The sequence below is a fragment of the Arachis ipaensis genome, chromosome B10 (assembly GCF_059453495.1).
Source record: "Arachis ipaensis isolate K30076 ecotype BB chromosome B10, ASM5945349v1, whole genome shotgun sequence".
Classification (NCBI taxonomy): domain Eukaryota; kingdom Viridiplantae; phylum Streptophyta; class Magnoliopsida; order Fabales; family Fabaceae; genus Arachis; species Arachis ipaensis.
Genome location: NC_142435.1, coordinates 137,223,099 through 137,247,194, shown reverse-complemented (window position 1 = coordinate 137,247,194; position 24,096 = coordinate 137,223,099). Strand labels below are relative to the sequence as shown.

The following is a 24,096-nucleotide window of genomic DNA, read 5'->3' as shown; positions in this document are numbered from 1 at the left end:
CACAATCTATACAAAATAATGAATTAAATTTTTCTGATATATTAATAAGAAAAGATTGAGAACAAATTAATTTTATATACCTAAATTAAAATTAGATTTTTTTTAATTTTCTCTTTCCTTCCCTATTATAAAAATCCAAAATGCAAATTTTTAATTTTTATTTATCTAGTTGGCCGATTGATAGTTAAAAAATAACTCTCGGTTCTATACAAAATAAATTCAGCTTCCAAGTACTCCAAATTCAGAGCCAATTCAATCATATTAATATCAGATTTTGGAATATTATCCCATGATCTTACAAAACTTTCATTAGGAGAATAAAAAAGAAACACTAGTAAAAACATAACAAAAAAACTCATGGGATTGAAAATAATGTAAAGTGTCATGTGACCGCCCCTTGTATCCTCATTTCGCTGACGTCAGCCACTAAATGGCTACGCTATCATTTCGTGGGCGCCGCTCCAGAGGTGAACCTGGTGCTGCCAGACCCATTTCGCGGGCACCACACCTGTCTTGACTTGGAACTCCATTTCGCAGGCGCCAGCCTTGAGTTGGCCCTGCGTATTTGTGGAATAAATTGATGCAATGCGTATTTTTGGAATTAATGTTTTTTGAATATTTATTTATATAAAAAAGTCCGATTATACGCTTCTATTTCATCTTTCCGTTGCGCTTCTGCTTCTCGTCCAGAACCAGGCTGCTCCGTGTGAAATCGCCGTTGAGAATCGCAGAGTCGCCGAAATCGTAGCTTTTGCTGCGTGGTTGCGTTTCAGGTTGAAGTTCTCTTTCTTGGCCCTGAACCCCTGATTGCAGCCCAACTCAACCCAATGGCCCAATCTAAATAGAAGACCATGGAAGAAGAGCCCTAGCAGAATAACAGTCTCTAATCTCTTAATCTCCCTTATTTTTACAGTTTATCTCCAATTCTCCATGGCCAAAATTTCAAATTTTCACCTATCTCAAGTCTCAATCTCTGACTTTATCTCTCTTCCCCTCTGAAATGTGAATTTCGTGCGACCAAAACCCCAATTTGGAGAGTCACCGACTCGCCGTGACTCCGTGAGGTTTGCCGCTGGTGTTATCGACTCGGACTGGTGGTGGTGGTTGGACTGCGTGAGGCCGTGAGCGTCATTTTGCGATTGCAACACATTGAGACTCTCTGGCTCAGTGGCTCTGACTCTGGCTCTGGAATCTAGATCGCTGGTCGCTGCTCTTTCCCTCCCCTTTGCTGCTAGTTCATCAGGTAATTTAAGAAGAAGCATATCACTTCCTCACTCTAGTAATATAATTGAACGCTACTTCTGTGGTTCTATGTCAATATATGGCAAAATTTCATCCTAATTTGTGTTAAAAGTACAAGCAATGTATCTAACTAATTAGACTAATTATGCCAATTTCATCCATCATCATATTGTTGTGGATTACCAGCATAGCTTCATTGGTTATTACCTCTCATAAATGAATTCGTGATTTGACCTTACAAACCTTCTGTGTTGCCTTTAATAGAAAGGAGGTTAGCAAGTATAGGTTTATGAGTTGTGACTTTGTCATGAAAATAAAATTGCTGTGGCCTGTTTGATTTGTGTTTGACTAAACCTCTTGAATGGAAATAAGTATGTTTTGTTTTATTATTTTTATTTCTAGATGTAACAATGTTCTTTACCTTCGTGGTGTGCCTGAGGATGAGAAAATTGATTATGCTGCAGAAGACTAGAATGATAAAATTATCTCATTGTTATAACATAATTAGAGACCTCTTAAATTCAGGTTGGGTATTTATGTGTAGAGATTTGGATCAATATAGGTTGCCTATGTTATGCTTGTTTAGACCTCTTGAATTCTACTATTTTGAATTTGATTTTTCCTAGTTTGAAAAAGTTAAAGTAGTGGTCTGATCTGGTCTGGTGCTGCTATGCTTTCTTCTTGAATGTTGCTACATAGTTGGATAGTCTTGTTCTCTGGAAAGTGAGGTCTTTCTTATAAATGTTTAGGCTTGTATATTGGGTTAAAGTTTTGTGTGATGATAAGTGATAACCCATATTTCATTGACAATGTGGTATATAACCTTGCCGTTAGAGGTTTTGGAAAAAAGTAAATGCTAGAACTGATATTGATTTCTAAATTGACTCTCTTGATTCTATGATAATAAAAATAAAATTTTATTAATTTATTATATAAAATTCATTCCTCATGTTTTTAAGTCCGAGTTTTGTTTAGTGTTCTTGTCTGCAATTCTACTTTGCTAATTTCAAATTCTCTTTCTAAGCTTCCTTCCCGTCTTATTCAGGCATAAATCATAGTTTTGTTGAGTGGTTTCCTCTAATAAGTGCTTAATAACAATACATTGAGAAAATAATAATCCTCATCATCTTAGTTTTATATATGCCACTTTTTATTTTTTACTTTGATATTGTTGAGTCCTTGCATTTTTGTTGGAAGTTTGATGTTTCATGCAAATTATTAAACGATCTGTCAAGTTCCAAGTGAGTTTTTTGTCTCAATAAATCAATAAGCTAAGTTTTGTAACTCAATTGACTAGAATGCAAGGGATTTCAATATGCTGTTCTTAACCTCATAGCTATCAGATGGGGCTTTATCTTTTCCTGACTTGAATCTTCTAATACAATAAACATCTATGTGCTATAATCTTAGCAATTTTGAACATATCTTCATGTACTGTGCTTGAATCATAAGATGATTATGTTCCTTGTTTAAACGCTTCTTAGAACTTGGATGGTTGTAATTGAAATTGAACACAATTCTATAATTTTTGTTAAATTGTTGAATTTTTGCTATGATATTGAATTGATTCATTGAATATTTACTGTTTTCATTTTTTTTTTATCAGGAATGGCATTGACTCAAGCTAATGCAAGTGAAAATTCGTCTAAATTTAGCTTATTTGAGATTTATTTTATTTTCTGTAAAATTAGTTTTTGCTATTAAATTTTTCTAAATTTTTATAATTTACGAGTCATATTTACGTTCCGTCTTACGATTCAACGAATTACGATTTTGAGTTAGCTTAACGAGTCGAGGTAAAAACTAAGAGTTCACTACCTTGGTTTTAGATATTTCCTTTACTTAGTTTTTAGATATTTTTTTTTATGTTTTGAAAAATAACATTCAAAATTTAACAAAAAAAAATATCTAAAATTATAGAAAAGAACATCTAAAACTTATCAAAAAATATTAAAAATTATTGAAAAGAACATCTAAAATCATAAAATTAAAATTATTTGTTTTCATTTACTTTCCTAAAAAATATCTAAAATCTCTAAAATTTAAACATCTGAGTTATAAAAAATATCTGAATTGATGCCTTCAATTTTAATAATTCGCTTTCATTTATTTTTAATTGTATATTACAAAAAAAAAATCTAAAACTTCTAAAATTTAAACATAAAAAATTCAAATAATTTAAAATTTAATAATTTACTTTCATTTACTTTTAATAATTTGAGTACATTTTGAATAATTAACATCATATGTTAGAGCATATAATTGAAAGAGAATTTGTGTTGTTTGATATGCGATTGTGACATCTATTAAAATTTAGAAGTAAAATGTCTTGATCCTAAGCATGATGTTTAATTTGGTAATAGTATAATATGTTCAATGAAGATTTTTTTTTTTGGTGGTAAATGATTCAGCTAAATTGAAAGTAAGAAAGTATAGGAACTAACTCTATAGGCAGTTAAATAGTCAATTTTTTTTTTTAAAAAAAATTAATTTTAAAATTCTAAAAATTAGTTTATACTAAAAAAATATACCTTCTCCTACTTTCTTTCACTTATCTTCTCCTTTCCCTCCATGTCTCTTTTATAGATTTCAGACATATCTTTTGTAATATCCTAATTTTTTTAAACTAGATTTAAGTCTTATTTAAATTATATTGGACGTTGATATTAAAATTTTATGATATTTTTGAAAAAATAAAATCTTTATATAATATAACTTATATATATAAAAAATAGTGGATAGCTAGTTTTTATTAGAATTGTTACTACTTAAAAAATATAAATGGATTTAGAGATATTAACATGAAAATTGGCTTACTAAACTATAAAGGTAAAAATAATGACAAACTTTACTCATATTAAATAATTATAAAAAAAGAAATATCATAACCACAATTGTAGTCACTCAATAAAGATGAAACAACACACATAAAATTTTAATTCTCTCAATTTGTATAACTATGATTAAAACAATCGTCTATTCTCCCTCCTTAATATGATTTGAGTCGGCGCTTAACGTTTCGTATATACGTTCTTGATATCTTACTCATAATAGTGCACTGGTCTTTTCAGTTCAATCGAGCAGTGTATTACTTCGTATTGCGTCGTTCTTGAAGATGGTACAGAGAGACGGGTGAAAAACAAAAATTTTTCAATAGTTTATCTATATGGTGTTATCGTATCCATCCCCAACCACTCCGAGTTTTAAAATAAAAACAATGATGATGCAATGTTGTTCAATTATTATTTTCAACAGTCTTTATTAGTCAGAGTGGTGTAACTTTTAGATGCTTCTCATTTACTTATGTACACATGTGACTCGTGACTGAATGCCTAAAACATTAAATCATACATAGTGTAAACACATGAACCTTCACTTGGCTTCTCTTGATATTCTCCTAACTTCTCTTTACATGAAAAACAAAACAATCCCTTAATGACCAAAAAACTCTTATGCAATGCATGAAACAGATTTTAACTTTTCTTAAGCATTCTTTTAACTTTAACTTTGGAATGTATTGAGCTCAAACCAATATAAAAAAATAAGAGTTCTCTTTTCTTACCGAAGGTTCTTATCCCAAAAATTTTGGTAATCACCTTCCCTTATCGAAGAATCATCTCGATCGATCACATTCTCTTATTGAAGGATCATGTTGATATCTTGTCTTTGGGGGTCACCTTCCCTTACCGAAGGATCATTTCGTTAGTTCTTTAATGCACATAAGATGGTTATTATAATGCTTAATGTGTATGCAACAAAGAGATATTATTAGGGGTGTAATCGGTTCGGTTTGGTTCGGTTTTGGACCAAAAACCAACCGAACCGAACCGAACCGAACCAACAATGGTTTGGTTCGGTCGGTTTTTTTGATTTTTTTACACCTAATAATCAGAATTTAAATTACCATAAAATGAAGTTTAAAACCATCAATAAACTAGAATAACAAGAATATATCACATTCAAATTCAATACAAATTCAACTTAATTAAACATAAAACAAAGACAATTAAAAATGTCTAGCAAAACAACAAAAATAAACACACTTTAAATCGAAACAATCACTTTAAAACAAATAAAACCAAACAGCCATCATGCTTAATCTGAATCCACACCAGACTCATCATCATCTTTTTCAGTTGGTGCAATTTCTACAAAAATAAAATAAAAAAATCAATATAGATTATAAACATAAACATAATATAGATTATAAATTATAAACATAAACCATAAAAGGAACTACAAATTTCTTTTTTGCATACCTAATTCAAGTGTGTGTGTGAGAGAGAATTATGTGCAGAGTAGAGAATTATTAATTATAATGCAGTGGTTGAAGCATAAAAGATAAATTTGTGACTAACCAAAATATCCCAAATCCATAACTTAGAGAAAAAAGAACACCAAAAATTAAATTACGAAGATACTTAGACAGAAAAAGGTATCCAACTCCCTCAAGTTCATAGTTATTAGTTAATTACAATTCATTATTCATCTACAATATATTTATCTATCTATCAATCTATCAATATATGCATAGAGAGAGTAAGCAAGAAAATGATAAGAAGAACCAAAGCAGAATTCATTTGATTAACAGCTCATAAGCAGAACCAAAACAGCTCATAAGCAGCTCATAAACAGAACCATAATTAATTCATTTTTAAAGCCAGTCAATAGAATTTAAATGACCATAAACAATGAGAGACAACAATTAATGAAATGAGGGACATGTATATTCTATATATAAATTGAAAATTTCTCAATAATGATGATGATGACCTTTAAATCCAATGTGAGTTGTAACTTTTTTCAGTATATTTACATTCAAAACAAGAGCAAAAAGACACCAAAATTAATAACATAATATTCAAAACTCATCCAACAAGATTAGCAAGTAGCAAGCCAAGACCTTTAAATGTATATTCTGGATTCAAACAGCTATACTTACATGATTATATATACCAAACAATAAAGGACTTATGGAAAACTGATCTTTTGATTGAAATTGGATACTTTTTTCAAATTGAAGATTGGTGGGACATCTTAAACCATGATCATGTGTTCTGAGTATAAATAATAATAATAATAATAATAATCAAACAATTAACTAGTTCCATTATAATGTGATTGGACACAAAAGCTATATTATTATTAGAGGTACAAAATGAAAGGGCAACATAATTAAGGTTAAATCAAGTACAAATATCACTAAAAATCCAACTAAAGTTATATATTCTGTTGAAAAAATATTGCAAACTACGATCTTTATACACAAAACAATTATTCAATTCAGCAAATAACAAGCGGATGGAAATGTGGGTCTTAATTAAGCTTGTTTTCACCAATCGGAATTAGAGATTTTTTTAAGGCGATAATATATTTTAACATCCCCAGGTTAGGACATGAAAATTTATCAGAAAAGATTATTCTCTATGTTTCATTGGTGAGTTTATTGATAATATATAATTACTGTAAAAAAAATTATAACTAAGGACAAATTCTAACCTCCGAAGAAGATATTTGTTCAGTTGCTTTTTGCAGGAGAGGGTTCAGCGACTGGAGTGCTGCTCGGCAACCAGAGTGTTGCTCGGTTATTGGAGTGTTGCTCCGCTTAGGGTTTGTTGCCACGGCTTATGACTGGACGGCGGCTTCGAGCGACGGTGGAGGGCGTGAACTGGATGATGCTTCTGGGCTTCTGGCTACACGACGGCGCTGCTCTTTGCTACGCCTGCGAGTCTGCGACGGAGATGAATGGATGACTTGCGACGGCTTCGAGCGACGGTGGAGGGCTTCCTTGATGGTGAATGACGCTCTCTGGCTCTCTGGCTCTCTCAAGCTCTCATTCTCTCAGTCATGGCCGCATAGAGGAGGAAGAATGGAAGATGGAAGGGAAAGTGGGTGTTTGTGTGAGTGAGGCTGCGCGAGTGAAAGGGAAAGAGAGTGAAGGGGTTTCAGATTTAGGGTTTTATACCTAGGTTAAACTAAGGGTAAACCATTAAAAACAACCACTAGAGAACATCTGCCTCGGTTCGGTTCGGTTCGGTTCGGTTTCTACCAAGCCAACCGAAAACCGAATCAAACCGATTGGTTTAATTCGAAAAAAACAAAAAAAATCGGTTTTTTTGGTTTTTCATTTGGTTGATGTAATTTTCGGTTTGATTTTGCAGTATTTTTCGGTCCGGTTCGGTAATTTACACCCTAGATATTATTATATAAAATTGATGGAAGTCTCCTTCCCTTACCAAAGGTTCTTATCCCAATAGTTTGTCAATCACCTTCCCTTACCGAAGGATAATTTCGATTATCTTGTCTTTGGGGGGTCACCTTCCCTTATCGAAGGATCATTCTCTCAGTTCTTTAATGCATATAAGATGGTTATTATAATGCATAATGTGTATGAAATAGAGAGACATTATATTATGACATGCAATGCTAACATCTATATTAAAAAATATTTAAGATATGACATATAAAAAAGTAGTATAAAACTCTTACCTCCAGTGAAGTTTGTAGAAATTCTATATATATTCCAATACAAATAGATATGATTTGTTAGCAAAGAGAGACTTATTCCATGGCTAGACTTTGCGTATGTTTTGATGTAGGTTATAAATCCTTGACTAGATAGAAATGAAATCTCCATATTCCAAAGTTTTCATAGTTCAGAGAGGATATCTTCTTGAACAATATATGAGTGAAATTTGTGAATAGTTTGGTGAAGGGTTTAGAGTGAGAATAAAGAAGTGAGAAAAAATAATGGTTTTTCTTATAATGAAGTGGAGAAAGTATATAAATGATAATTTATAGAGATAATAGAAGATAGAGAAGATAGGTTACCTAGAACGTTTTATATAAAAAACAGGGAATAGAATGAGAAAGAAAGGACTCAAATAGCTAGGGATGATAACGGGTCTCATGGGGGTAGGGACATGCCCCCAACCCCTGCCTCCAAACACCCTCCCCGTTCCCGTCCCGTCCCCGTGACGAGTAACAGGGACCCTGTACCCGCCGGATATTCGGATATCCACGGGTTTGGAGGAAACGAATGAGAAAAAAAATAAAAAGGAATAAAAATCCAATTAACAATGACATGCAAATAAACTCAGTATTATAATCTAATGTTCCAATTTTACAGTAAGAATCCAAACCCTAAATTTAGTTTCACAGTAACAAAATCTAACTCTACACCAAAATTTATCAATTAACAGAATTCAAACCCTAAACTTAAACCCAATTTCACATTAACAGAATTCAAAATTTAATCTTAATTTCATAGTAATTTTATCAAATAAAAATCAAAACATATATATTCTCACTTAATAGAAAGTCAGAAATATCCAACTTATTGTAAGGTGGCCGGCTACGGAACAGAGTCGTCGTCAACTTCGCTGAACAGAGGCGATACAGAGCCCTCATAGAGCAAAGGCGTTGCTGAAGTAGAGTTGCCGTCGACGCGCAGATCTGAGGCGGCGCGAAGCTATGAGCAACAAGTAATGAGTGACCAGTGAGAGGAAGAAAGTGAACTGTGGCTGCGACGGAGGAAGGTCAGGAATGACGACGTGAGGGACTCAAAGGAAGGAAGCCGGTGACACAGTGAGAAAGAAGATTGGAAGAAGGACTAAAGGAGGAGGTGGTGAGGTGCTGGAGAGATTGAGTGAGAGAGAGGCTCGTGCTCGTGTGATAATGAGGGAAGTGAGAAGAGATGCACAGAGATTGTGATTTGGAGTTAGGGGTAGGTCATATATATATATATATATATATATATATATATATATATATATATAAGGATATTTTTGTAATTTTAAATTTACAGATACCCATGGGACGGGTACCTCTCTCCCCCGCCCTTGCCCCGTTTATTATACGGGTACCCGTACCCGCCTCCACGGGGAAAAATGCTCCCTAAAACCTGCTTCTCGACGAGTAAATTCTCGCAGATACCCGGCCCGCCGAGAAAAATTGGCATCCCTACAAATAGCTCTTCGATATGTACAGATTGTGTTAGGAAAATCTAACTCGCATTTAGGTGAAATCTCTAATCTGAATTGTTATTTTGCAAGCTTTATAAAGTTTTCTATGTTTGGAATTTTGAAAGAGCCATTAGACGCAAATTTATAGAAAATTGAGTTAGCTTTAAAACGAACTTTAAACAAAGTCAATCGGATAACTACAGCTTGAGATATTCACGAAATACTGTTAGTATGAACTTGTAATAGATTTATCTACTTAATTTAATTTGAATTTGATTTTGCACTGAACTTAAAGAATAAAGCTAGTTTTCTTATATTTTTCATGTAACTAAAGATCATTCAAATCAAGTAAATATAGAATTAATTATGACTATATCTTAAAAGGTTGTTTATTGTCGGTTAGAAATTCACTAAAACTAGTATTTTCATATTTTCAAATTTTAAATTAGATATGCTAATTTTTTAAGTGTATTATCTTCTGTTGGGCCAAAAATTGGTATCCAGAGCTTTGGTTGTTTATCTCTGTGCTGATTAAATGGAAAAAAAAATACTCATGGACCGAATATGGTCAAATTGAATTCTCAAAATTATTCAATTTGGAAGACCCTCATGGAAGATATGTTGTATAGCAAGGACTTGTATGATCCTATGGAGGGAGATAAATCCAAAGGTACTAAATCCGATATGCTGAATGGAAGAAGCTGAATCGGAAGGCAGTTGCTTTGATTAGGCAATGGCTTGATCTTAGCGTGTATCCACATGTTGACACCGAAACGAATGTTGAGAAGATGTGGAACAAATTGAAGGAGTTATATGAGAGGAAGAATGTGCAAAACAAAGCATTCTTGATTAGAAAGCTTGTCAATATGAAGTATGTTGAAGGTAAATCAATGCTGGAGCACTTGAGCATTTTTCAAGAGATAGTGAACCAACTGACAAATAATGAAATCACTTTGAATGATAAGTTGCAAGCCTTGTTGTTGTTGAGCTCTTTGCCTGATAGTTGGGAAGTTCTGGTTGTGACACTGACTAACTCAGCTCCAAATGAGAAGTTGACGTTAGCAATGGTTAAAGAGAGCATGTTGAATGAAGAAGCCAGAAGAAGAGAGCGAGGTTTGACTAATGCTTACTCGCAGTCAGAAGCACTTGTTTCAGAGTCACGGGGGAGAAGTCAAAGTAGAAAACCTCACAGTTCTGACAGGTCAGAGAGTCGAAGCAAGTCAAGAGGAAAGTACAAGCCAAGAAAGGAGTTTATTTGTCACCATTGTGGCAAGCCGGGGCATATCAAGAGGTATTGTAGGTTCTTGAAAAGAGAACAATCAAGGAGAAGAAGCGAAGACAAAGGTAAAGATAGTAATAAAGAAACTGCTGCTATTGTTTATGAAGATGTTCTTATCACATATGATGAAAATTATGTGAATCTTGTCTGTGATGATTTCACTTAGATTATGGACTCTGGTGCCTCATGTCATGTCACTCTGAAACGTGAGTTTTTCACTTCTTATACTGCTGGAAATTTTGGCAAGATCAAATTGGGAGATAAAGGAGTGTGTGATATCATTGGTATGGGTGATTTGTGGCTTGAAACCAACATGGGATGCAAGTTGCAGTTGAAGAATGTTAGGCATGCGCCAGATATGCGGTTCAATCTTATTTCAATGAAGGCATTGGATCAAGAAGGGTATTGCACTTCCTTTGGTAGTGAAAAATGCAAGATTACCAAAGGAGCTCTCATTGTTGCTAGAGAAGACAATAGTCTCACTACTCTCTACCGGTTGCAAGCAAAGTTGTGCAAAGAAGATGTGAATGTAGCTGATGATTCCTCTTCTGATTTGTGGCATATACGTCTTGGTCACTTGAGCGAGAAAGGACTAAGCGTCTTGGCCAAGAAGCACTCACTTCCAGTGAAAGGTACAACTTTAAATACTTGCACTCATTGTTTTGTTGGAAAGCATGCTAGAGTATCATTTCATAATTCTAGACCTCATAGGAGATCACATGTTCTAGATTTAGTTCACACTGATGTTTGCACTATGGATGCTAAGGCACTACTTGGTGCATCACATTTTGTTACTTTTATTGATGATTATTCTCGAAAAGTGTGGGCTTTTATTTTGAAATCTAAAGACTAGGTGCTCAGAATCTTCAAACACTTTCATGCAAGTGTTGAAAGAGAAACAGGAAGGAAATTGAAATGTGTTCGAGCAGATAATGGTGGTGAATACAGGGGTCCATTTGAAGAGTATTGTAAAGGACATGGGATCAAGCTTGAGAAGACGGTTCCTAAGACTCATCAACATAATGAAGTTGTAGAGAGAATGAATTGCACTATCAATGATAGAGTCAGGTGTATGCTCTCTCATGCAAAGTTGCCTAAATCCTTTTGGGGTGAAGCGATGAGAACTGCAGTAGATCTGATCAACCTTTCTCCTTCAGTTCCACTTAATGGTGATGTTCCAGAGAAAGTTTGGAGAGGAAAAGATGTCTCCTATAGTCACTTGCGAGTGTTTGGCTGCAGGGCTTTTGTTCACATTCCAAGAGATGAAAGGTCTAAACTTGATGGTAAGTCAAAGTAGTGTATTTTCATGGGTTATGGTCACGAAAACTTTGGTTACAGATTATGGGATCCGGTGAGCAAGAAGATAATTAGAAGCCGAGATGTGATTTTTCTTGAAGACCAAACTATTGAAGACCTTGAGAAGACAGATAAGCCAACAATAATTGTTAGACGTTCTACTGATGATGAACCTGGTCCTTCCACTAGACCTCCTGTTGATGGGGGAGATGTACAAGTTGATAATGATGGTGATGATTTGCATGATGAACCTACACCTCAACCTGAAGTGCCAGATGTTGAAGTTCCACCTGAACCACCAGTTGAGCCTGAACTGAGAAGATCTACTAGAGAGCGTCATCCTTCCCAAAAATACTCTCCTCATGAGTATGTGATGAACACTGAAATTGGAGAGCCGGAGAGCTACCAGGAAGTTATGTCTAATGAGCATAAGGAAGATTGGTTGAAGGCCATGCAAGAAGAAATGAAATCCTTGCATGAGAATCATACTTTTGAATTGGTGAAGTTGCCAAAGGGCAAGAGAGCATTCAAGAATAAATGGGTGTTCAAGTTGAAAGCAGATGAAAATGTCTCACGACCAAGGTACAAAGCTCGATTGATTGTGAAAGGCTTTAAGCAAAAAAAGGTATTGATTTTGAGGAAATTTTCTCTCTAGTTGTGAAGATGTCCTCTATTCGAGTTGTGCTTGGATTGGCAGCTAGCTTGAATTTAGAGGTTGAGCAACTTGATGTGAAGACTGCATTCCTTCACGGTGACATAGATAAAGAAATTTATATGGAGCAACCAGAGGGTTTCGAGGTTAAAGGAAATGAGCACCTTGTATGCAAGTTGAAGAAGAGCTTATATGGGTTGAAGCAAGCGCCAAGGCAGTGGTACACGAAGTTTGATTCCTTCATGGAAGGTCATGGGTATAGTAAGACTTCTTTTGATCATTGTGTCTATGTTAAGAAATTCTCTGATGGTGATTTTATAATTCTCTTGCTTTATGTTGATGACATGTTGATTGTTGGTCATGACACTAAGAAGATTGAAAGTCTTAAGAAAGACTTGAACAGATTCTTTGCTATGAAGGATTTGGGTCCTGCAAAGAAAATTCTTGGCATGAGTATCACTCGTGACAGGAAGAATGGAAAACTGTGGTTGTCGCAGCAGAAGTACATTGAGAAGGTTTTAGAGAGGTTTAGCATGAGTAATTCCAAACCTGTTAGTACTCCACTTGCTAATCATTTCAAGCTGAGTTCGCAGCAATGTCCTACAAGTGAGAAAGAGAAAGCGGAAATGAAGAAGATTCTATATGCATCTGCAGTTGGCAGTTTGATGTATGCTATGGTTTGCACCTTGCTGGATATTGCTCATGCCATTGGAGTTGTTAGTCGGTTTCTCTCTAATCCTGGTAAGGAACACTGGCAAGCAGTGAAGTGGATTCTCAGATACCTTAATGGTACTTCTAGAGTTTGTTTATGCTTTGGGAGTGGCCAACCTGTGTTGGATGGTTACACAGATGCCGATATGGCTGGGGATCTTGATTCAAGAAAGTCTACTTCTGGTTATATGATGACTTTTGCAGGGGGAGCTGTGTCGTGGCAATCTCGACTTCAGAAATGTGTTGCTTTGTCTACTACAGAGGCAGAATACGTTGCTGTTGTTGAAGCTTCTAAGGAACTCTTGTGGATGAAGAAATTTCTACAAGAGTTATGCATCAATCAAGAGAAGTTTGTGTTATTTTGTGACAGTCAGAGTGCTATCCATCTCAGCAAGAATCCAATGTTTCATTCCAGATCGAAGCACATAGAGGTGAGGTATCATTGGATACGTCAAGCGCTTGAGATGAAGTCATATGCACTTGAGAAGATCCATACTGATGATAATAGTTCAGATATGATGACTAAGAGTTTACCTGCAGTGAAGTTTGGTTCCGGTAAAGAGAAGGCGGACTTAGTGGAGCAGTCTATCTCCACTTGAGTTGATGAGGGAGAGATTTGTTAGTGGATCCCCAACCAAGTGGGGCCTACAAGCTTTAAAACAAAAAAAAAAAAAAGAAAGAATAAAGTGGCTAATTGCCACGGGAGAAGAGTGAGAGAAGCTTTCTTTTGAAATTGAAAGCAAAGGAAGCACAAAGCTTCAGCGCCGAAGAAAAGGAATTTGGGGGAAAAGGGCAGTTACATTTTGATCACATTGATTTGGTAAACTTGCTCCATTTCTTATGAAATTTTAGTATGTTATTCCTGGTGTAGAGATGAACATTAGGATATAACTTACTAGCTGTATTGCCTTCTCTTTTGCCTGATTTGAGATACCCACTTTTGTGGAGGGTTTATGTTCATTCCATCAATTTTGATGATGTATTTTGTCGATTGTTGAGATGTCCTAGTGTCACTAGGAAGACTGTTTGTGTACCCATTATTCTAATAGTGGAAGATTTTCTGGACTAGGTCCCGTGGGATTTTTGTCCCTCTTTTGGGAGTTTTCCCACGTTAAAATTCTGGTGTCTGATTATTTAATTTCTGTCATTATATTTGCTGCTTGGAGTATCTTTAGTATTGCCTATTTAATCGCACATGTTGTGGGAAAATTATTTTTTGGTGATTCCGCTGTTAGACAGGTTCTTGTTTTGAACCTTTGTTGAGTTTTTTCCAACATCTTCTAATATTTTATTATGAAGTTAAAATTCAAATTATTATAAATTTAATTAATTAAGTAATAAATATAATTAAAAAACTGAAATGTTATATCTTTTTATAGGTTTGGGATGTTCTTTTTTTAGATTCTTTTATGATTCTTTCTAATAGTTTTAGATATTTTTTTTACTTAATTTTCAAATGTTTTTTTTCTTATGTTTTGAAAAATAACATAAAAAATTTAATAGAAAAATATCTAAAATCATAAAAAAATATCTAAAATCTATCAAAAAATCCAAATCATTGAAAAGAATATCTAAAATCAGAGAAAAAAAATATTTGAAATCTAAAGATATTATTTATTTTCATGTATTCCCAAAAAAATATCTAAAACCTCTAAAATTTAAACATTTGAGGTATAAAAATATCCGAATTAATGTCTTCGATTTTAATAATTTGCTTTCATTTACTTTTAATTGTACATTACAAGAAAAACATCTCAAATTTCTAAAGTTTAAACATCTTAAATCCAGATAATTTAAAATTTAATAATTTATTTTCATTTACTTTTAATAATTTGGGTGCATTTTGAATATAATTATAATTAACATTATATGTTAGAGCATATAATTGAAAGAGAATTTTTGTTGTTTGATATGCGGTTGCGGCATCTATTAAAACTTAGAAGTAAAATGTCTTGGTCTTAGCATGATGTTTAACTTGATAACAGTATAATGTGTTCAATGAAGATTTTTCTGTTGTAAATAATTCAGCTACATTGAAAGTGAAAAATATAAAAACTAACTCAAATAGTCAATTTTTTTTTTAAAATAGTTTGATTTTAAAATTCTAAAAATTAGTTCTACACTAAAAGAATATACACTCTCCTACTTCCCTTCACCTCTCTTTTCTTTTCCCTCCACGTCTTTTCCTTAGGTTTGGACGTGTCTTTTTTTATAGGTTTTGAATGTTTTTTTTAGATCATAATTTTAGATATTTCTTTTACTTAGTCTTTAGATATTTTTTTCTTATGTTTTAAAAAATAACATCCAAAACTTAACAAAAAATATCTAAAATCGTTGAAAAGAACATCTAAAATCATAGAAAAAAACATCTAAAATTTTTAAAATTTAAACATATGAAATCTAAAAGTATTATTTGTTTTCATTTACTTCCAAAAAAAACATTTAAAACCTCTAAAATTTAAACATTTGAGGTATAAAATATATTCGAATTGATGCCTTCAATTTTAATAATTTGCTTTTATTTACTTTTAATTGTACATTATAAGAAAAATATTTGAAATCTCTAAAATTTAAAGTAATACTTTTTTTTATCATAATTAAAATTTCTTATTGTGTTCATATTTTGAATCTTTTTTTTTTTAGATTTTAAAAGTTCTTTTACAATTATTTTAGATGTTTCTTTTTATTACGTTTCGAATATTTCTTTTCGTTAGGTTTTAAATTTTTTTGGTTATATTTTAAATGTTTTTTTTTTTATTTTGGAAATTTCTTCTTTCAGATTTTAGAAGTGTCTTTTCAATTGATTTTAGATGATTTTTTAAATTTGTTTACAGCCCAGCTGGCTTTTATTAACTGATACCCGTTAGTTCAGTACAAGTTTAGATTTCGTTCTAATTTATGCTATCTACTTTAGCTGTTAGAGGGTTACATTTTTTTCCGAATTTCTTAATACGTACAATATATATATTTATGAACTTAACGTTTGAGTCTAAGAAGACGTTAACTTTTTGTGCCACAACACAATCATTGTATTGATTTAACCTATATATATATATATATATATATATATATATATATATATATATAATTACACTTCTCTCTCAATAAATATTGCTTTTTCTTCCCTATACATTATTGACGGAAAGAAGCCGGAACAAAAACTTGCTCTTGAACGTAGCAGATCATCAGACCTTCTACGTTGTAAGTAAACATGAAACGACAATGATTGTATTACATGATACAAGAAAATATTTTACAACTCACCCCAAAATAATGAAGTGTTACATAATACAAGAAAACGGAATATGCAATTTGTGGATGGAGAGAACAAAAGAATGGCCGCCTGTACAAGATAACAAAGAGGGGTTGCCATGGACTCCATTATAAGTTATAACCAAGATCCCCATCCAGGAAACATTTGGCACAATCTTTCAGGATCTATTGCATCTTGAATCAGTTGTTGCACCTGCAATATAAATACCAGAATCACATGTATATTGCGTTTCTCAGCCAAGGTTTATGCTATCAATGGTTGAACTTTGTAATTGGAGAATAATGACAGCTTAAGATTTTTTATTTTGTTTTATTTATTTTCATTTTTTAATCCAAGACAACTGGTTAACTGAATAATTTAATCCAGTAAGATGGATTTACCTGTTTGCTAATGTAAAAATAATGTGCAACTTGTTTATAGTTACCGGCTGAATACTTAATCCAAGCCCTTAACAGTTAACTTGCATTTTGACAGGTTTATGTTTTAGACCAGTTGCAGAAAGTCATGTATGTAAAGGAATTGAGAAAATATATTTGTTAACCAACTACCTGTCCATGGATACTTCGCATTTCGCCTTCTTCATACCCATCTAGCTTTTGCTTGACACGCAGAAGTGCACGTGCAGCATCCTTATTTCCTTCGTACTCATTTTGAGGTTCCTCCAAACTTGTATCCAAATCATCATCCATTTCCTGTGGAGAAAAGAGAGAATAGCATTGTGAAAATAGCCAGTCACAAGGTTAAAAATCCAAAAACCATATAAAAATTTAATGGTCATTATAAAGGAAAAGGTAAAGGTTAAAAATTCTGCTTAAATTCCGATTTTTATGATGAGCGTTGATTTTATCTCAGCTAGCCACCCAAACTAGGCTGCCCTCATATAAACCCTCAATATTGGGATGCTGGATGCTGGATGAATAAAGAAAAATAACATTGATGGTTTAACATACCTTTTGACGCTGCAAAGCTTTCAGTGGAGACAAGGCCCATTTATAAAGAGGATCGTGTATAAAAACCTGAAGAGGACAATCATATTTTATGAAGAAAAATATAGAACAAATCAAATTCATACTAAACAATTGAGTGAAGTATGATTACCTCCACAATTGTCAGCAATGCTTCTTTGTTATTCCGCATAACAGACAGTGTTTCCTCGCAACATCTTCGGAAAACTCCCTCTACTCCAGTTACACCCATTCCATCAATTAGGTCTCTTGTAAGCCTGAATGGAACCTGCCAGAAGTTACAGGAGAAAATAAAAATCTAGAAGGTGATGGAAATAAGTGCATGCCTCAAGGTCAAATTGAAGACTTACCCGCTCTGGGGTCTTAAGCATCAAGCCTTGTTCAAAAGCAACACCAAGATCTATGTGAACTACCTCAGCAGTGGCTTGATCAATTAAAATATTCATTGCATGCCGATCTCCAAGGCCAACTATGTAACCAACCTGAAATATGAATTAACTACTAAATAGACCAAGTAATTGTAGGGGGATTTTGGTAATATTTCAGATAACTCACATTCCAGCTAAACAATGCTTAAAACTAAGTTATTTCGAACATGGGGTTGCAAGGTTTGACTGAAACAAGAACCAAACCAGATTGCAGTTAAACTTATTTTTGGAAACCTATTTAGCAGTTTAAAAGATGAGACCTACTGAACAGGTTAAAAATAACGTGAACCAATTTTAATATGGTTTCAGAAGTCTAAGACTAGCTATTCTGTTCACATCCTCCAGTGACTCATGAGGCCATGTATGGCCCACTAGTTTGCAAAGGTTGGGCCACCACTAGTTTGCAAAGGTTGGCCCACTTTGCAGCTACCACGAGCATCTCATTGATTTGAAGAACAAGATCACCTCTGCTATCATGCTTTTCATTGTCTTGCAAAACCGCACAAGCCTGGAGATGGTGGTGCTGCAAGGTTAAGATAGAAGCAGCACCAGTGGCAACTATGGTGAGTATGGCAGCAGATAAGGTGGTGGTACTCGTAACCATGGGGGGATAATGGTCTGACTAATCGAGGTTCACTGTCATTTTTTTTATTTGTTATCTGAATTGGATTAAAGAACAAAATTCAATGTGTTTTAATTTTCTTTGAAAAATTGTTTCTTAGGTAGCGTTTGTTTTGAAGTACTGAGACAGAGACTGAGAGACTGAGACTAAAATTTCTGTCTCTGTCTCTAAAATTTCAGTACTTCCAAAAAGTAGGGACACATGGGACTAAAATTTTTAGAGATGAAGACTGAAACTTTAATAACATTTTATACCTAAAATACCCTCATTTCAATTAATTAATTCCAATTTTACCCTTTGTACAAATTAAATTAGAGTTCCAGTCTTGTTTCAATTTTTGTCTCTCATTTTGCACCAAACAGAATACTGAGATTTATTTCAATCTCTGTCTCTTAATCTCTGTCTCTCAGTCTCAGTCTTTCCGTCTCTGTCTCTCCACCAAACGCTACCTTAAGGTTTAGTTTTAGATTGGGTTTGGTTTGCAAGGTTTTTCTAAGACTCAATATTAAATAAAAACAAAAGTGGAATAAATAGCAGAGTAGGATAACAAAGACGGGCAATTAAGTAAAGACGGGCAATTAAGTATCATAAAGTACTCAATTTGAATTTTTTTTTTTAATCTTTTTAGAGGTCAAAACCAATGGCTACATGTTTGCTTTCCAACATGGGAGGTAAAAATAGCACATAAAACCTAATGATGTATCATAAAGTACTCACTTTGAATTTATCATTTTATTTGTGTTAGTGTGTGTGTTAGAAATAAGGACGATATCATTTACAAGAAGATATCAATACCTGCTTTATTTCTATAAGTGTGTAATGAGTGCTTTAGTTTATCTTGATTAATGACAAACTATACTTAGATATGATATCTCATTGCCCCAGGATGGTCCAAACAATGAAATAGGCATGCTTGAAAAGTATAGTTCAGTTCACCTACCATGGAGCTAGCAGCTACACTTCGAGTGTAAGCAAGCCTCTTCTCAAACCACTCAGCTGGCTGCAAAAACCTCTCCAAGAAGAAGTAATGCATAACGGGCCTGCACGGCAACATCATTAAGCTACGAAGTTGTTATGTGACCTAGGTCATTTTAAAGAGAAGCATTGGCGAGGAAAAAACCTGAAATTCCTGCAGACTTCCTCGAATGCTTTGCGTTTGTCCCTTTCCTATAAAAACAAGACACATTATGTTCAATATATCAGAGAATGAAAGCAATTGTTTATATCATTTATGCTCTCGTAAATTCAAATATACATTCAATGTTTAGAAGTTTACATAAAACATACTTAACCATATTAAGCATAATTAAACTGTGCATACAATCTATTTTGCCTCCAAATTTCAATAAAACTAGCTAGCTTTTGTAACAGAATCCTCCAATTCTATTTTGTCAATGATCTCATCAATTAATTATGTTCAAGATTAAATCAGTAATATTCTGAAAAACTAGACAGAACAAAACATCTTGTAAGAATTTAAAGAAAAGTTCGAACATCAGAGCTTTGCAACATATAAAAGATTATCGAATGGCTATTTTTCGTATTTTGGAGTTCCCTCTACCACACTCCCTTTTTTTTTGTTTTCTCTATTTACTGTTTGAATCAGCAATATGCCTCAGCATAATTCAAGAAATATTTCTACACTCATTGAGAAATAACTTAAAATGTTATTTGCTTACATTTGCCATGTGCTCTCGACATTTGAGGAATGGCCAATCCCCTATTCCATAGCGACCATGAGCACCTCCATTTCTCATACTGAATTCAAGGAGGACCAATAACTTTAAAAACGAACAGAATAAGAAATTTCGTGTTGAAAAAAAAAAAAAGAAAAAAGAAAAAGAAACAACTGTCTTACTGACCTCCCTATGAGATATTCTCCAAGAGGAAGAGTTCCATTAACCCACTCAAGAACGCCAGCACTTGGAGTAAAAGGAACAACCTATTTGCATCAAAATTAGTAATTGCCAACCATTTTAAGAATTCAGTCTCCTGTCCCTTAAAAATTAATAGACACAAACTTAGGTAAACAATAAAGTCATTTTCCACCATGAAAATAAAATTTGCACATAAGATGAAAAGATATTGTAAGCATTTCATTTGCCAGCAAAATATACCCTCTAAAGCATGTCATATAATTTATCTATATTGGATACATAATTGAAAATAATGAGATGAAAATCATAATGAATCACTAGTTTTTCTAAGATTTGGTTTGGATGAAGTCCAGCTGGGTTCAAACCAGCTTTTATTAACATCCCTGCTTAAAATTGTTAACTAACAGCATGGATGCATTCAATAAACTAATAAAAAACTTTCAAAAATAATAATTAAATGAATTTTGAAAATTTACTTTCAGAGAAGCAACTCTTACTGCTCAAAAAGTTAGTATTATTATTATTATTATTATATATATATATATATATATATATATATATATATCAAATCCAGATACAAATAAAGCCTTAAATATTTAGGTAGAGCCGGCTACATAGATCAAATGATGCCATGCCATAGTGCCTTGTCATAGATTGTATCTATGTTCAATTTACCCATAGTTAAATCTCTTTTAATGTTTTCTAGAGTCTCCATTTATCTGTGGTTACCAACTCACATCTTAAATCTACACAAACCTAAAAAGTGATTTTTCTGAATAATCAATGGCCACTTAACATACACACACCTAAAAAAAAGCACTCAATGCAGTTTACACACCAGGATTAATAAATTCTCTGCCAAACACAAACATTAGAGACCAAGAACTTTATAAAAGCATTAAAATACCTTGTAGGTCCGTACTCCTAGCCTTCTTTTCCTTGTATCTTGATGATTCCTAAGGAATGTGTTGACCAAACTGAAGAACTGTTCCATTACCTATCAAGAATTCAGATGTTAGCCAAAAGACCCAGCTAATGTATGGCATCAGGGTTTTGAACAAAAATAATCCAAATCAGAAAGGTAAGAAATCTATATTGTTAACCTTAAGATGATACTTTAATCTAATATCATACTGACAATTAAGAATTAACAGAAAATAGAAAACGTATTAATAAAGCATATTTCTCAAATATGCTTTCTTGGGAATTGACTTGAAAGATTGAAAATAAAATTATTCCAACACAATTTCAACAGAAGCTAAAAAGATAGGACACAATAAGAGTTCAGAACTCGTACAGCATCTTGTCTTAGGTCGTCATTTCCAGATTTTGCAAGTTGGCGATATCGGCAACCATCAGAACCAAGGCATTCAACCACTTTTGGAGCATTTATACCATTCATTACCCTGTACGCCAGACCAACATCAACTAGGTTTAAGCATTAAGTATTGCATGTGTGCTAGGAGCAATTCGTCACCAACGGCTATAAATGAAGGAGACATACATAACTGAATCCACCAATCCTTTGAAATAAGGAAAAGATCCTTCAGGATATTGACAACTACGATCAACTGAAATGGTAGCCGTCACAACAGGTACCTGAAAGTGCAAAGTCAAAAGAAAAAGAAAAGGAGAAGAAAAACGAATAAGTTTAGCATATTAAATAGTTTTGAAAGGACAATATAGCAAACTAATTAGATATATGTATAGCATGTTAGCAAAGCATATGTGAACATGCACATGAAAATTTCAGTCATTAACATCAACCAGAAAATGTCATTATCACATAGGAATTTAGAAAGTCAAGTGCTATACTCACAAGTTCAAGTGCTGGGAGATTACGTAAATCCCTTGGTAGTGTCACCCTTTTATTGGTATCCTGCAAAATTAATCCAATCAAAAGGTTTAGAAAAATAAGGATGTGGGGTTTACTTGGAAAGCAAATCATTGAAACTGATGTGAGATAAATTTACAATCACTAGTCACAATAAGAACGGATACTAAATATAGATATCTTGTCTCTTGTTTTCTAAGAAAAAAAATGACGACCACCTCTCTCTTTGTTTCCATCTCAGCAAGCCTGATATAAATCTCCACCATTTGCTTCATCTGTGATTGCGACAGTTTTAGTTAATTGATTGAGAATTACACCTAACTAAAAACATACTAAAAGTAGACCAACAAAAAACTTATCATGTTACCTGACATATGATACCTCCATGATAAGATGACAACTCATTGAGAAGATTTTCTGCTGCTAGCTTTTTGTCCATATCCACCACAAAAGAACTTTTGCTACGCTGTTTGTCCTTGATACGGTCACCATTTGCCAGAGCTAGAAGCTAAGATATAACCAGAAAAATAGAAATGAACTTTGGTATCAATCTGATTATCAATCTTAGAACCAGTACAGAAAGACAAACATCCAGATAAGTGGAAAACAAAATTGAGATAAAATATAAAATTTGGCATTAAAAACATATAACCAGAGAGTAATGTAGATTGTGTTCCTCAACCACAGAAGAATATGAACAATTTTTTACTAGTGCGAACCAAATAAAAAATATAATCCAAATGGCATGCAACACAACTGCCTGATAGAAGATAAAAGGAAGTGTTACATACTTGAAGTATTGTATGGTATGGATGATCCAAGGCCATTTTCTTCACAAGAGAAACCAAAGCAAACTGCATAGTCCATGTTTACATGAAGTAAAAGAAAGGAAAACACACCAAAAAAATAAAAGAAAATATCTAAAGGAAGCTTTTAGAACTGATGAATCAAACCTGGAAACTAAGAGGTCCTTGTCCATCTTTTGAGCTACCCATTCTAGAGGCAATCTGGTACACCAGAGGTATAAATTTGAAAGATTGAACCTACAAAAATTCAAATACAATAAACATCAAACCCAAAAACTCAGTTTTTTTATTTGTTTTTTTATTTTGTTTTTTGGTTGTAATTTTTGGATAACCGAATATTCAGTCTTAAATAAATAAATAATAATAGAAAAGGAAGAGTACAATGGTAACGAAGTCAGATTACTTGATTGAATGCTATATAGCATACCTCATGAATTGCGCTAAGCATGCTATTTACAACATTCTTCTTCATAAATAATAAAACAAAAGCTAAGAGTACAATGTTAAATAAGTCAGATTACTTGATAGGATGCTATATAGCATACCTCATCAATTGCGCTAAGCATGCTATTTACAACATTTTTCCGAGATGGAAGACTAAACCACAGGGAAATTAATCGAAACACCTGAAAAACATAGAATTCCAATCATCTTGCAGCTCAATAGTGTCTAGTGTACAAACACAAATCAACTAATAGCAAAAGAAACTAAGAATCTATTCCATACCGCTCTCACATCATACTTGTCACCTATAACTAAACAACGTTTGTACCCGTCCAAAGCCAGACTAAGAAAATTATCCCGGTCATCCTGCAACGTTGAAAGGCAGAGGAAAAGTTAATAAATCAGTTATGGGGTTAGCAGTGTAATTATAAAAATAGAGTTTACCTATCAATTTGAAAAATAAAAGAAATGGCTTATTTATTCTGAAAGTTCCTATAGTTTTCCTAAATCTTTAAATTAAGTTCCTATAGTTGAAAAGTTTGTAACCAAGTTCATATGTTGTGAAAAAAAAAATGACCAGGCTTAAACATTTCTAATTAAGTCACTATGTTGTACAAATATTTTTCAATCAACTCCCTACAGTTTAAAAAATTTTGTGATCAAATCCTTATATTGTACCAAATTGTTTCTTTTTTTTTTAAA

General features: G+C 33.3%; 1 protein-coding gene and 1 long non-coding RNA gene across 3 annotated transcripts in view; one reads left to right on the top strand and one right to left on the bottom strand.

Moving 5' to 3' along the window:
• Positions 1–497: 497 nt before the first annotated feature.
• Positions 498–2,988, top strand: LOC107621765 (uncharacterized). The gene is made up of 2 exons (XR_001615933.3): positions 498–1,243; positions 2,849–2,988. It is a non-coding gene; the product is annotated as an uncharacterized LOC107621765 (long non-coding RNA).
• A 13,161-nt stretch (positions 2,989–16,149) lies between these two features.
• ATM (Serine/Threonine-kinase ATM-like protein) overlaps positions 16,150–24,096 on the bottom strand; it is a 47,896-nt gene continuing 39,949 nt past the window's right edge. For both annotated transcript variants that reach the window (XM_016324429.3, XM_088483844.1), the window contains 19 exons: positions 23,677–23,760; positions 23,496–23,576; positions 23,098–23,187; positions 22,936–22,998; positions 22,512–22,652; positions 22,363–22,419; positions 22,130–22,189; positions 21,815–21,909; positions 21,608–21,716; positions 21,218–21,307; positions 20,296–20,375; positions 20,113–20,191; positions 19,554–19,600; positions 19,374–19,473; positions 17,734–17,865; positions 17,517–17,651; positions 17,369–17,434; positions 16,967–17,110; positions 16,150–16,610 (listed from right to left, as the gene is read on the bottom strand). In XM_016324429.3, coding sequence (XP_016179915.1) covers positions 16,533–16,610; positions 16,967–17,110; positions 17,369–17,434; positions 17,517–17,651; positions 17,734–17,865; positions 19,374–19,473; positions 19,554–19,600; positions 20,113–20,191; positions 20,296–20,375; positions 21,218–21,307; positions 21,608–21,716; positions 21,815–21,909; positions 22,130–22,189; positions 22,363–22,419; positions 22,512–22,652; positions 22,936–22,998; positions 23,098–23,187; positions 23,496–23,576; positions 23,677–23,760 — 1,731 coding nt within the window. In that variant the 3' untranslated portion in view covers positions 16,150–16,532. The remainder of the gene's footprint in view (positions 16,611–16,966; positions 17,111–17,368; positions 17,435–17,516; positions 17,652–17,733; positions 17,866–19,373; positions 19,474–19,553; positions 19,601–20,112; positions 20,192–20,295; positions 20,376–21,217; positions 21,308–21,607; positions 21,717–21,814; positions 21,910–22,129; positions 22,190–22,362; positions 22,420–22,511; positions 22,653–22,935; positions 22,999–23,097; positions 23,188–23,495; positions 23,577–23,676; positions 23,761–24,096) is intronic.